The sequence below is a fragment of the Solanum pennellii genome, chromosome 3, assembly GCF_001406875.1.
Source record: "Solanum pennellii chromosome 3, SPENNV200".
NCBI classification, from domain to species: Eukaryota; Viridiplantae; Streptophyta; class Magnoliopsida; order Solanales; family Solanaceae; genus Solanum; species Solanum pennellii.
In genome coordinates this window covers 69,985,881-70,001,079 of record NC_028639.1, presented here as the reverse complement: position 1 = coordinate 70,001,079, position 15,199 = coordinate 69,985,881, and the positions used below count along the sequence as shown (strand labels likewise).

The window sequence follows — 15,199 nt, the reverse complement described above, 5'->3', positions numbered from 1 at the left end:
CCCCACCCGAACCCCAACCCCTCCCCAAAAAATTAACCCACTACCCCCCACCCCACCCCCCCAAAATAATAATTTTGATTTTAAAAAATATTTTCAATTTCATAAATTATTTTTTACTCTTGTAAAAATAAAAAGATGTTCTCAAAAACATTTTTATTCATAAATCAAACACTAAAATTCATTTCCGGAAAATATTTTCTACTCACCAACCAAACATGAGAAAATATGTCCAAAATCTACTTGTTATTCAGAAAAACATTTTCTAGGAAAACATTTTCCATGGAAAACATTTTCCTTCGAACCAAACACACCCTAAGTTACTCGATTTTTATGGCTTTACGTCTTTTCGTATATTTGAGGGGCCAAAATCCTCTTTAAATTCTTACATTTTTTGAGTTTGCAGATTCAAAAATTCGAACTGATCAGCTGGATTAACATTTTACTGACACTAAGAGCGCTTTCTCGTAAATAGATTTGTATGTATAGCCACTTCAGTCGTGCTACTCCTTTCTTATAAGTATCTTTTTTCTGGAAATATGATCAACTAGAAATTATTATGTTTGCGATTCTTCATCCACCGATAATAAAATATTCCATTTTTCCATTCTCATATGTGGTTGCAAAGTGGATAGGGAACGGGGAAGTATGCTAACACTATCACTTAACCCCTTTCAAACGAAAGACTGAATTGGGCTGTTGAAGTCTATACACGTTAAGATTGAACTTGGGTCCGATTGGAAAGCTCTAATATTGGGCTTCCAAAACCCAAACCGAATTGAGTTGGTTTTGAAACCAAATATTAATTTATAAAGGTAATGGAATATTACGCGGTTAAACAAACTTATACTATTTAATTACTCATTATAGCTATAGTTTGCTATAATTATCACTCACGGCTAAATATATTAATTACGTGGGCACTTTGAGTTTGTATAATTAGACACATTTTGTATATGTATAATTCGCCATAATATATAAATACACATGTATAATATACAATTATCTAATCGATATGCATATACAATTCACCTCTTTGCCCTCTCTTGCTCGCCTCACTCCTCCCTCTCCCAATCTCGCTTGCCATATATACAAATATATATGTATAATATACAATTATCTAATCGATATACATACACAATTCACCTTTCTCCCACTTTTTGCCCTCTCTCTTGCCTCTCTCCTCTCTCTCTTTACCAGTCTCGCTCGCCTCTCTCCCCTATAAAATGTAGCTACAAATTATAATTACCAAACTATAGCTATAAAAAATAATTAGGATATTTTTGAATGGCTATATGTGAAAGTTCCCGAAAAGTAAAAATATCAGCAATTTTTTGGCTAACATGCATGGTGTTTAAAGCAACTTTGAACATGGTCAAATCAACTTGGGCTATCATGGACTTTTGAGTCCAAATTGGGGAATTGTCGGATCCCGATCTATCACAATCCAAAGGCCCATGTTCAACTCAACGTCTCAAACAAAGTAATATTCTTTGATTCACAAACCTTCATTTGCTTGTGTGAATTCTGCATCAACAACAACATATTCAATTCTAATTTCACAATTAAGATTCGTGTGGTAGAGATGCCTTTTTTCCAATAGACAATTCCCTTTATAATAATACTTGGAGCTATGATTAGTTTGGTTCAATTTGAAATATAATAACTGCATCCTAAACTAGCATAGCATTGACTAATGAGTAATGTAGTACAAAGAAAAATAAAATAAAAAGTCGAGTTTGAATTTAGGCCAATTTTGCCCTTTGTTCATCGAGCCTACGGTAAGGAACTTAGGCATGGGCTACGGTCCTTTCTTTCAAAGGGCCCCAACTTTGATTCACAAAACATATCTTATAAAAATATATCCTTACCTATAGTTTTTTAATAATAGATCTAAAATGATTAATTAAATCAAAATGTCCAAAATCGTAAATCTCAAATTCTCTAAATATACTATATTTATATTCATATATTAAAATTTAAGTTTGTAAGAATGTCTAACTCTAAATATAACTCTAAACATGCATTTTTAAAAAATAATTATAAGTGACATTTGAGACGAAGTCGACGAAAACAAACTTAGGATGAAGTGAACTTTGGATTATTATGAAAATCATAATGTCACGAAGAAGATGCCACTTTCACCGGTTATAACTAATAAGAACAATAAAAAAAATTATTACATCCTCATATAAAATTAATGAGATCATACTTCATATCTTCCACACCAACAATATTAATAACTTAATCAAACTAGAGAGTTTAAAAAATTTCACTAACATATCACGAAATACATAGGAAAACAAGTGTTTGGTTCAAATTCTTACTTTAAATTGACCTTATATTAAGGATTTTTAAACTAATGAAGTATACATCATTTTGTGATACAATAAAGTTAAAAAATAATTAATTAGTCTGGAAGATTATATTAGATGAATATGATTACAAAAGTTAAATAGTCTAGAAGATTATATTAGATGAATGTGATTAAAAAAATTAAATATTGTGCTTTAAATCTTTGTGGGAAGTACTAATCTGACAATTTAAAAAAGAGAAAAAAAGTGACAATAATTGCTTAAAAAAATATTGTTAAGTTGTCATTTATACTTTAAAAATGGTTAAAAATGTCTTGCATACGGTGAGAACTTTTTATATTTACTTCATATAACTTATGCATAAATCATTGAGCATTTTTACTTAATTAACATAAATAAGATTTCTTAATTTTCTAAAAATTATCTAATTGATTAATCATTAATATCACCCAAAAAGGCAAAAAAGAAGTCTTCCATTTCATGTTATGTATTTGATTTTCGTCAGAAAATTGTAATAAACTAATTGAAAGAAAATAATCGTTATTTTTAGTTAATTTAAACACTTAAAATACCGCTCTACCATTTATAATGAATTTTGTAATTTATTGCATCTTTCAAATAAAAGAGTACTAATTCATTTGGCTCAATTCATTATCAGATTTAAGATAATTGATAAATCCATGTTAAAGGCAAAACACGAGAGAGAAAGATGATTAGTGACTACTTCCTAATTTTTCCATTTTAATCCCAACATGTCTTAATCACAATTTGTCTTTTAACTTTTAAGTAATGACCAATTTATTAACCCCAGGTGTACAGGTCCCACATGGCCGTCCTATTTATTTTTTAATTAAAGGAAAAGGTAATTAATTTTTTTTCAAAAAAAAGGTCCTTTTCTAGAAGACTTATATTACAATAAATCTTCATTATATCAACCATCCCCCAAAATTTAAATTCCATGCTTTTGGGGTCTAAGCCAAACTTAAATACTTTATTCATTTATTTTATTAAAAATAAATATTTATGTGAATATGATATTTAATTTAATAATTAGTAGAATAATTTATTGTTTTAGTTATATTATTAAATATTTTTTTATATTTAATGACTCATAGTACGATAAAATTATTATTTTGTTTATTTTATTTTATGAGATGTATCAAAGTCAAATCTAAATATTTATGTATGAATAAAAAGAGTAGAAAAATGTTTTATTTTAAAGACAAATCAGCAAGGCTTTACACCGAAAGAGAAAAAGATATGGCAGCCACTTTAATATCTTTATGTGTGGTTTACCAAAAAAAAAAAAAACTTTATGTGTGAAAGTGCCCTTTTTATTGGGGTATTTTTATTTTATTTTTTGGAGAGAGACAAAAGGACAGATGTTGGTTTCTCCACTCCTATTTGATAAGCATAAAAAATGTCGTGATTAGTAAAGTCAAGTTTTAGTTTACAGGATGATTAACAAGTGTCATGCCCACTTGACTATTGCTTAATAAAATGGATTAAGAGACTAACGTGTTTAACAACCTTTTCTTTTGTCCAAACATAAGCAAACTTGCTTGAGAATAATGCTGGACTTTTAGGGCACGTTTTGATTTGATATCGCCTAATTAATTATCTCAAAATTAATTTTTTCGAGATTATTATTCAAACTTCAATGTAGGATAAAATAATTACCATAGTTCTGAAACAAGTTTTGAGAGGATTTTTTTTTTCCCAATTAAACATGAAATAATTTCATTCGTGTGTATCAATTATCTGCTGATGTGATGGAAATAGCAGACCAATGAAAATTGACCAAAGTGTTCTTAAAAAAAAGGTGACCAAAGTTAAAATAATTTTGATTGGTAGATTTTGAAAACAAATTCCTTCAGATATAAGTCTTAATATATTGGTGGATGAGAAAATTATAAATTTAATATTCCGTTTGATAGAATTACATATGAAAAAATAACTTTTTTGAGACTTATCAGTTGGTATAACTTTTTTGAAGAAAATTAGTACCTTTTTCTTTTTACATGTCAGATTACAAAAACAATGTAAAAACGGTTGAAATTCATTTTATATAATACTTCATAACAAAAGTTAATAATTAGATAGTAATAATAATAAAAATTTGAAACCTTCACATTGTAAAATGTTGTAGATTTGTAGTGATATAAATAATATTATCAGAAAAATTGAGTGTTGGAGAGGTTTCTGCGCAAAAATAAAATTCATTTTGTTGGATAAGCTCTTGGCTTTTATCATGTTGTTCTTTATCAAACATGTCATATTGTTTCAACTTCTACATGTGAAGTAAAATAATTTGAACATTTTAATCTAATTATACTAGTGATTATTTCGTATAATTTGTCTCAGGTAGTTATTCTTTTATTTACTATAAAGGCATTTATTTGAATGATTGAGATCTTTTTTTTTCAATATATACATGAATATGGACTATTTATTTATTTATATACATAATAAACATACAATTCAAATAAAACAATAATTAAGTATCAGAAAAGGAAAAAAAAATTAAAAATACTGTTCTGATAAAAATAATATTTATGTTAGCTGGTGATGGTGAAACGTGAAAATGTTTTGTGGTTTTGGTGATGATCATAATAGTTGTGATAGGAGGGTTAGTTGGTGTATTAATAGTGATTGACCTGATGGTGTGGCAATCTACAATGGTGGTGATGATTGAGATGGTGAATTAAAGTTGATCAATGTAAATAGTATTTGGTTGTGTTGATGGTGATAATAGTAGTTGATGAAATTTTTAGTCGTGATAATGAATGTGGTCTGTAGTAGAAATTCACCATATAATAGTAATGGATACGCACGATGACGGTGGTGATGGCAATGGTACGATGGGGCAGTAAATATAATTATCACAATAACAATTGATAAATGTTATAGCGATTTGACAATAGTGTTTAATATCGATGATAATTGTGATGATAGATGTGGTTAATAATGATAGTTAGAAATTAACTAGTATAACAACATTAATAATGATTATAGCCACGGAAGTATTGATGATTGTAAATAAAGTAATGAGAAATGTGATCACAAAACTAGTGATTGATAATTACTAATAGCGCGATTATAGTAAAAAACTGAAAATTATTCACAAAAATTACCTCCTAATAATTATAAAAATTTATTCAAAATAATAATTTTTAATAAGTAAGACCTACTTAAACTAAATAAATTTTAAATTTAAATATATGCCAAATTACAAATATGCATACTAATATGATATTTAATCATTTAGCTTCGAACCTTTGATTGAATTAAATGGGAGAGAAATGAGGACTAATTATTCACCCAACAAGTAGAGACTCCTCTTAACTCGCAAAAAAAGACTAAAAACTTATAGTTTGTCCACCATAATCATTCCTTCATATGGGTGCTAAAAATCTAATTTAATCCATTGAATTAACTTAACTTTTGAAATTTGAGAGGATTATTAATCTTTTTATTTATTAGCTCAAATTTATTAAAAATCAGTTATTGTAAATCAAATTGATATATATATATATATATATATATATATATATAGGATGTTATAGATAGTTAAAAATAAAATAATTAAATCTTGATTAAATTTGGATTGAGTTTTGATCCGTTTTATAACCAATTACTTGACTATTTCAAATTGTTTTGACCCTAGCAAATTTAGATTAGGTTGGATCTCTGATTCATTTGTTGACATTACCCGACGCACACCTGATCTCTGATTTATTTGTTGACATTACCCGACGCACAGCTATTTCTTGTTAGTTACTTCCTTAGTTTGAAAATAAATGACTTTCTTTTTAGTAATACTTTAATTTCAACTCTATGTTAAAAAATTAAAGTATATTTTGAGACATTTAATATGAATTATTTTAATTTAAATAAAATTAAAAAATCTTTTTTATTTCTTTTCAAACTTTAAACCAAGTCAAATTATTATATTAAACGTAGAAAGTTCCTTTTTTAGAACTTTTACTATTGACTTTATATTTTTACTTTTATTGGACAAACATTTTAACGAATTTCCATATCCTTTATGAGTCAGATGTGAGATATGAATGACAATAATAATGTAAACAAAGTTGTCTTTAGCTTCACCTTTTTGCAATAATTCAACAAGTACACATTTCATTTCCTGATTGGTTAATTTATGATATCATTTAATTATATATGAGTCTGCATCAGCTACCCAAATCACATGATCACTCTAAACTTATCAGACGGATGATATTTTCTTCACCTTTTTGACCTTTTGATTAGGTGGGACCATATCGACTACAAAATAATATATACAGATCATATTGTCTTCTTTTTTAAAATAAAATATTAAAAAATTGAAAATTATATGAGTCTGCAAGTTGGGACAGCAAGAAAAAGATTTTAAACTACCTGTCGTGCGGATTGTAGTTTATTAATTGGAATAAATAAATGAGAAAAGAAATATAAAAAGAAGATATTTTTATTGGAATTTCCTATTATTTATTGTTTCTTTTTTGTCAAATAAATTTGCAACAGATCACAACCATAAATTTAGATTTGCAAGTTAGATCTCACAGCCATAATAAAAAAAATATTCTTCAAACTCATTTTCATTTGGAAAGGTATAAAACGTTTGACTATGAACTGTTTTTTTAATTCTTTTTCTGATTAGCAATTTAATTTAATTTAAGAAAATAAGAAAAGATTTAACCATATATATTTATAAGATGATTAAATATTGACCACCTATAGAATGTTTTATTAAATCTTCGACATGTATTACATCATTATTAGCTCATATAAACACATCAAATGATAAAAATCGATATTAATTTTAATTAACTCAGATCAAAATTGACAAGTCATATCTATCAACTATATTGTTTAGTCCAATTATAAATTTCAACTCTACAACCCTATTTTTTTTTTATTTTACTATTTGTTAGTCAACATTATTTATGATAATAATATGATACCATTAGTCCTTATTCTTAGTTTGACTAATTGATAAGTTGTTGAGTGAAATGAATATTAAGATCATGTCCGTCGATATACATTTTAAAAAAGAAAAAAAAGACCACTTTTTAAAAAAAGGTAGGTGAAATATCTCTTTAGAAAAATAATTATTTGAAACCAATTATAATTAGACAAGTAACAATACCAAAAAAGGGCATTAGTTTTAATTTCATATATTATTGGCTAGGTCCCACTGCTTCAGTGTCTTTCAACCGTCAAAGTTTTCATCAAAGCTTGTTCCGTCTTCCACGTCATTGACAGTTAGGGGTCGTTTGATTAAATAGATTGGACTTTGGAATAACTAGTGGAAGATATTTACTATAATAATAATATATATATCAAGTTATGCAAAATTTATATGTTATTTTATATAATCATTCAAAAAATATTTTAATTAAAATATACTTACTAATGAAGATTAAACTATTTAAAAATAAGATATCATTTAAACATACGTATGTTCATATATTATTATTGATTGTCTTAGAACATATATTTAATAATCCCCATATTTTAATTTCTGCATTGACTAATATGTGAACTACTCTTTTTGATCACTTTATTTGTCGTGTTATATAATAATTAGATTATACTAATTTAATATTTAAAATAAAATATTTGAAAATATAAAAATTATACTAAAAGTATTATAAATTATAAATTTTTATATATTATTATGATAAAAAATATATAGTAAAATATTGGTTAATTTTTTTATAATTTAACTCTATAAAAATAAAGTTATGACAATAAAAAATGGATAAATCATTGAAATAATATTTTTTTTCTTGAGACCAACAACATGTGATTACTTTAAATATGACATAAATAATAATAAGACACTTTATCGTTAAATTATTTACGATCCAACTTAAAGAAAGTAGAATCTCAAGAAATTTGATGTAAAAGAATAATTTAATTATATATGATGAGTTAGCACATTTATAAACGCTAAATAAATAATTGAACAATCTGCATATATTGTTGTCAAAAGACACTACAAGGTCAAAATTGATCTTGAATTATGCAAAATAGACCATTGATATCTTTTATTATATTTTGAAATTAAAAATATTTCTGATGTTATTCTAGAAGACCACAAATATCCTAAAGAGTTAATGTCTCAATTTTTTAGTGACATGGCATGCCACATGAGACTAATTCTTTCATTTAAGTGTTGCCAACTGAGATTTACTACAAAAAACTTGATCTTTAGTGGCGATAAAGTTGCCACAAAATCTCAAAATATTGCCACTAAAGATTATGAATGATTTTTAGTGACGACTAATAGTAAAACCTATTTGTTTAACAAAACAAATATGATAATTAATTTTCAATTGCAACCTAATTTTCTAAAATAAATAACTTGCAATATTAATATAAAAACACCCAATATTATTACGAAAAATCATGAAAATTACTTTTCGATTCACATCTCCTACTATATAATGCATCATTCTACATTTTATACATTTACATATAACATAAAAATAAAACATACAGTGTTTTCAAACTCCTACTTAATCGATATCATTTTTGTTTTTTTAAAAATAATGAAGAAAAAACACAAAATTAAAATTTAGTGTTAAAAATTTTTAGTGACGCTTTTTTGAGCTTTTGTGGCGATTATTATCGCTGCTAAAGGTCTGGTTATTTTGTAATGAATCCTAATTGTCAATATTTAGGTGGAAGGATTTGTCACGACCCAAAAATGGGCGTGATGGCACTCGTCTTATCCTACCAAGACAAGTCAGCCTNACTTACATAGCCCTTAATTTTATTTTATTTTATTTTATTCGAAATATAACCACAAATTCTTTCCATAAGTATATCACTTCCACTTTAATACCAAATGAAACATTTAACCAATACACGACACACCAACTACTCACCGGAGGAACTACACAGGAGGCATCACATAAATGAGAGTCGATGGAGTGAAGAGATAAAAATTAAAATCGGACCAAGTACGCACGATAAAGATCCAAGAAGTGAAGATTTTTCCTAAAAGTCACTATAGCCTCTCGAAGATAAGTACAGACGTCTCCGTATCGATCCTCGAGACTCTACTTGGACTCGACTTGTACACACGTGAGACCTATGAACCTGGGGCTCTGATACCATTTTGTCACGACCCAAAAATGGGCGTGATGGCACTCGTCTTATCCCACCAAGACAAGTCAGCCTAAAACTCAACCATTACAATAAAGTGCGGAAATAAAATATAAGTAACTTAATAAAAACCCCAAAACCTGGTAGTCACGTGTACAAGCCTCTAAAGTATTACAATTGATTCAAAAGAAAAACTCAAGTCTCAAATGAACTTGTTTCTAGAATAGAACAAGATCATAATTAAGGAGAAGAAAGTCTGCTGCGATGGAAACAGCTACCTGACAAATCTCCAAGAAGCCTCGGAAAAGAAGAGAATGACAAGTACAACAAAAATCCAGGCTCATAACCTACAAAAATTTGTAGAAGCAAGGGGTGAGTACCAAACCACACGGTACTCAGCAAATAAACCTCTAAACACAAGTTAAGGGGATGAAATACGGGTACTCCTACCACCCCCAACCGAACCTCTACAACTACAACCTGCATTAAAATCAACCCAACCTAACAGCTCACAATTTACATAGCACGTAGCTCGACAACAACACTTAGACAAATTACATATCCTCAACAACAACACTTTCACAAATTACATATCCTCAACAACAATACTTCAACAAATTACATATCCGCAATAACAAGCTCAATGTTGATCAATCAAAAATTCAACAGAAAGGCAATCAGAAGATCAGCAAAACACGATATCAAGTTCACTAATGATACGTATGTGCAATGCAATGGAATGCAATGTCAAGTATAATGATGCATGTCTGACCTAGTGATACACACCCGCTAACTCTCAGTCCGGGACCCATGGGGGACATATCTGTCCATGCATCTGTCGCGGCGCACGACACGACCCTCGATAATAGTAACCATCGCGGCGCGCGATACGTCCCTCGAAATATAGTATCCATCACAGCGCGCGATACGTCCCTCAAAATATAGTATCCATGCGGCGCGCGATACGTCCCTCGAAATGGTACATCCTCTTAACTACTCATTCTTTCTCAATGCACATAACACTTGTCACAATCAATGCCTCATAATAATGCAGATGACAAGTTCACACAAATAATGAGGAGATGACCATTTTCATAACATTGCACAGTTCACAACCACACAAACATGAAATCACATCAACAATGGTTCAACAAGCCTTCAACCCTTTCTCAACACATCACACATAAACAATTAATCGCATTGCCTTTTGTTATCCCTTTTTTTTCATAATTAGAATTAATCAATGTGGACAAGTCAATACATCACCAATCCTGTTACTCCCAACATATACCACAAGGAAATACACGCATTTCATACACTTAACAGGAGTTGAGAAAGCCACTTGCCTCAAATAGTAGAACAATCAATTCAGGCCTTGAGCCTTCCCCCTTCGGTGAATTTCCACTTAAAGCAATCTATTCAAGTGAGGAATTATAGTAAGATTTTAATACTAGCAACACTCATATTACCATATTCAAGTTCTTAAGTCTTGATCCCAACTAATATGTCAAATTCCATATTTCTTAAATTTTAAGTGTAAAATTAAGTCATAATTTCTCTAAACACTAAAAACCTAATAGTTCTCCTATAACATAATACACATTACATATCTCAATGCATATTAAAAGAATTGAAGTTACAACACGATAGTAAGATGTATTCCCAAACTGAAAATAAAACACAGAAACAATTATAATTAGTAGGAATTATGCACCACACCCTTCTATTAATTTAGATTAGTAATTTACTCATCATAATGTCATAATTAGACCACTATCTCTTGTCCCTTAGCTTTAACAGAACCAACATTAACAATATTATAATATATGATACCAAAGAGAGGTCATATTTGGATTTTGTGAGGCACTTACCTGAAGCACTCCATTGTAGATATTAATTGCCGCCGCAACAGTTGAGGCCATCTCGACATTCTATATTGTTTTTTTTTTTTGAATTCGAAAGAGTCAATACTCAACCCTATAAATTTTAGTTCATTTTGTACGGGTCACAAGACATCGGATATTTAATAAATAATAGATTTGACTCATCAACTATTAATTAAATTAATTATTAAAATATTTTATGTTAATTAAATAATTATAGTTATTAGATGGTTTAAAATTTCAAAATCAATTTCACCAACTAATCAAAATACTCGGGGCAACTATCGATATGGATAACAATTGAAATTTCGTATAAATTATTTTTTTTTTAAATGACTTTTCGGGTCATTACAGGATTAATGTCACGTGACTGGCCAAGTCAATAAAAATATGAGATATTAACTCTTAAAGATATGTGGTCTCTTAGAATAACAGCAGTGTCATTCCCCTTCTTTTTTTCTTTTTTTTTTGATGAACGCAGAGTGCACCCAACTTCTGTGTCATGAATTTATTTGACTTAATTTTTAAAGTTTGTTTATTTGAACAATATTATTTTTTATTGTTAGTGCTTTTTTATTTTTTAATAATATTTCCTATCTTCATTTATTCATTATTATTTTAAAAATAAAATTTTACTATTAATATTTTTTCTTTTACTTGTCATTTTCAATAAATCAAACAAGATAATTATTTCTTAATATTTAATTCTTAGCATTAATTAAATTATTCTCTAAATCTTTTTCGAGATTTAATACTAAAATATAAATATTATGATGAAATATCTATTATATCTATCACTATTTCAGTAAGGACATGCAAGGTTCAAAATAAGTCTTGTTATTACTTAAAGAATTTGTTATTTTCATAAAGAAACCATTCAAATCCTTAAAATTCCTAAAAATATGGTTTTCTTTAACTATAAAATAAATATTTTTTTAAAACTAAACTTATAAATCTAATAAAAGCAGTGAAAGATACCTATACTAAATAAAGGGCCACAATAAAAACTTGTGGCTGAGAAAATTAATGGTGGGGGGCCATGACGTGGCATCCATATTCCAGTGTCCTATCGTTTAAATTAAGCGAGATCAAAATCATAATTCTCAACATTGCCAACAAGGCCTTAACTATATTTCTTACTTCTAATATCGTATCTCATCTGCAAAAATAAAAATTAAAAAGAAAAAAAAAAAAAATCGTCGTTCACTTTTCCAACGACGTTGGCCGGCGGCGGGGAATTCACGGCGGCTAAACGAGTTTTATGTAATACGATATTAATCTTCTTCTCCAATTTTATTTTGATTTTTTTTGAGTTTTTCTTTTGTCTTTTTCTTTTCTCCGGTAAAATGAGGGAAGTGAAAGAACCAGAGATTAAGCTATTCGGAAAGAAAATTTTCTTGCCTGAGAATGGAATGATACTACCGGTAATAGTCACCGGTGAAGATTCCGATGTCGGAAAATCTATGAGTGCAAGTGAGGTTGTTACTGCTGATGAAAGTAGTACCGGGTCGGATCGTGATCCATGTTTAGTGGATAAGGAAGGAAACAGTTCTCAGCAGGATGAATCAGATGATGGAAGTGAATACGAAAAGGATGAGGCTGATAAGGTACCGATCTGAATTATTCATTGATGTAATTTGAATCAATTTTTGTATAACTACAAGTTTTTGATGTTATGTTATTAATTTCTGGGATTTTCAAATGGAAATAAAGTGTCAGATTTAATAAGCTGTTAGTTTTAGGGCCAAATTTGAACCAAAAAAGTAGGCTGAGGACATTTCCTCTTTTAGAAACAACCTCTTTACCTTTTACGAGTTAGTAGTAAGGTCTGTTCATACTATTTGTGTGATTTCACGAGTTAGTAGTAAGGTCTGTTCATACTATTTGTGTGATTTCACCGAGTATGTTGTTGTTGTTGGAGGTTAAGTGAGGGTATAATTGTGTCATATTGTATTTTCGTATTAGCAATTGAACATTCTTTTGCCCGGTTCAGTCATTCTCTAGACGTTTCTACCAAGTCCAGTGTAATTTATGCTCAATATCTTTTTCATCCATGACACCTTTTTACTAGATGTAGTGTTAACGAAAGTAATTGGAGAAAGAATTAGGTTCTCTGCCTTTTGTCCTCTTTTCCAACTTAACGGGAATCCTATAAGAAAGTCGAATTTGTCAGTGCAAAGGACTTTGAGATTCTTTCCTCTTTGTAGACTGAATTTTAATTCACATCATTGACTGTAGCTTTGTTTTGGGAATCTTTTAGGCAACTCATAAAGTTTTGGTTTTCAATTTTAGGATCGAATGACAAGAGAGCTTAGTGAAGCTAAACTAGAGGAGAAAGACCAAAATCTAATGATGGAAGAATCAGAAAATCTCAAGTCTCCATCAGTAAACAAGACTAAAACTCATACTATTGATGATGACTCCCCCACAGTGAAATCTTCCAAGACTGAGGATGATCAGAATGATGCATCGAATTCCCAGCAGAAAACTCTGAAGAAGCCAGATAAAATTCTCCCCTGCCCTCGTTGCAATAGTATGGATACGAAATTCTGTTATTACAATAATTACAATGTCAATCAGCCTCGTCATTTCTGCAAGAGTTGCCAGAGATATTGGACTGCTGGGGGTACTATGAGGAATGTGCCTGTGGGAGCTGGTCGTCGCAAGAACAAGAACTCTGCATCGCATTGTCGTCACATCATGATTTCTGAAGCCCTTGAAGCTGCAAGAATTGATCCTCCGAACGGATTTTCTCATCCAGTGTTCAAACCCAATGGAACTGTCCTATCGTTTGGTCCTGACTTGCCACTGTGCGACTCTATGGCCTCTGTTTTGAATCTTGCTGAGAATAAGACACCAAATGGGATCCGAAATGGTTTATATAGACCAGAAAATCCGTCTGGCATTGGTGGAGAAAATGGGGATGACTGCTCTAGTGGATCTTCAGTCACCACTTCAAATTCAATGGCGGAAGGAGTTAAAAACTGCCCCCCTGAGGCAGTTATGCAAACTATAAATGCCTTCCCATCTCCAGTTCCTTGCCTCCCAGGGGTACCTTGGCCTATTCCATACGCTGCTGTTCCTTTCCCTGCCATTAGCCCTACTGGATATCCTATGCCATTCTGTCCTCCACCTTATTGGAATTGCAATGTGCCTGGTCCATGGAGTCTTCCTTGGTTAACTCCACCATCACCAACAGCAAACCAAAAAGGATCAGTCTCTGCTCCTAATTCGCCTTTAGGGAAGCATTCAAGGGATGGTGAGTTGCTTAAACCAAACAACCCCGAGGGTCAAAAGAACTCAGAGGGGTCTGTTTTAGTACCAAAAACATTGCGAATAGATGATCCTGATGAAGCTGCAAAGAGTTCTATATGGTCAACACTGGGAATCAAGTACGACTCCGTTAGCAGGGGAGGTCTTTTCAAGTCCTTGCAACCGAAAAACAGTGAGAAGGATCACCCTACCACTACCTCCCCGTCTTTGCAGGTTAATCCTGCAGCCTTCTCTAGGTCCCTCAGCTTCCAGGAGAGAGTATAAAGTCTGAGGTACTTAGTTGTTAACCAACTTGATCTTCCAGCCTTATGGATATTCAATTACGCTTAATCGTCTGTACCAGGGCTGAGAATCATAAGATCCCACAAGTGCTTCAGCTGAAACTGGGAAAGCTATTGTTAAAATTAGTGTTTATCCTTCCCTTGTAACATATTTTTGCTTGGTCAGTGTGTGTTTTCCATGTACATAAACTTTATACAGCTGACAGTAGAAAGTGGAAGAGAGAATGTATATCATGTACCCGTCAAAGTTTTAGTCTGGAAGGCGGCTTAGCTTCTTTTTCCATTTTTATTAGTGGTTTGAATAATAGTTGAGCCTTCTTTTCAGATTTTA

The 15,199-nt window shown here is 30.3% G+C and overlaps 1 protein-coding gene across 1 annotated transcript; it reads left to right on the top strand.

Moving 5' to 3' along the window:
* Nucleotides 1-12,405: 12,405 nt before the first annotated feature.
* Nucleotides 12,406-15,199, top strand: LOC107014737 (cyclic dof factor 1). Its single transcript, XM_015214787.2, has 2 exons — nt 12,406-12,921; nt 13,607-15,199. Exons 1-2 carry the CDS (start codon nt 12,661-12,663, stop codon nt 14,849-14,851), a joined length of 1,506 nt encoding a protein of 501 aa, XP_015070273.1. The 5' UTR covers nt 12,406-12,660; the 3' UTR covers nt 14,852-15,199.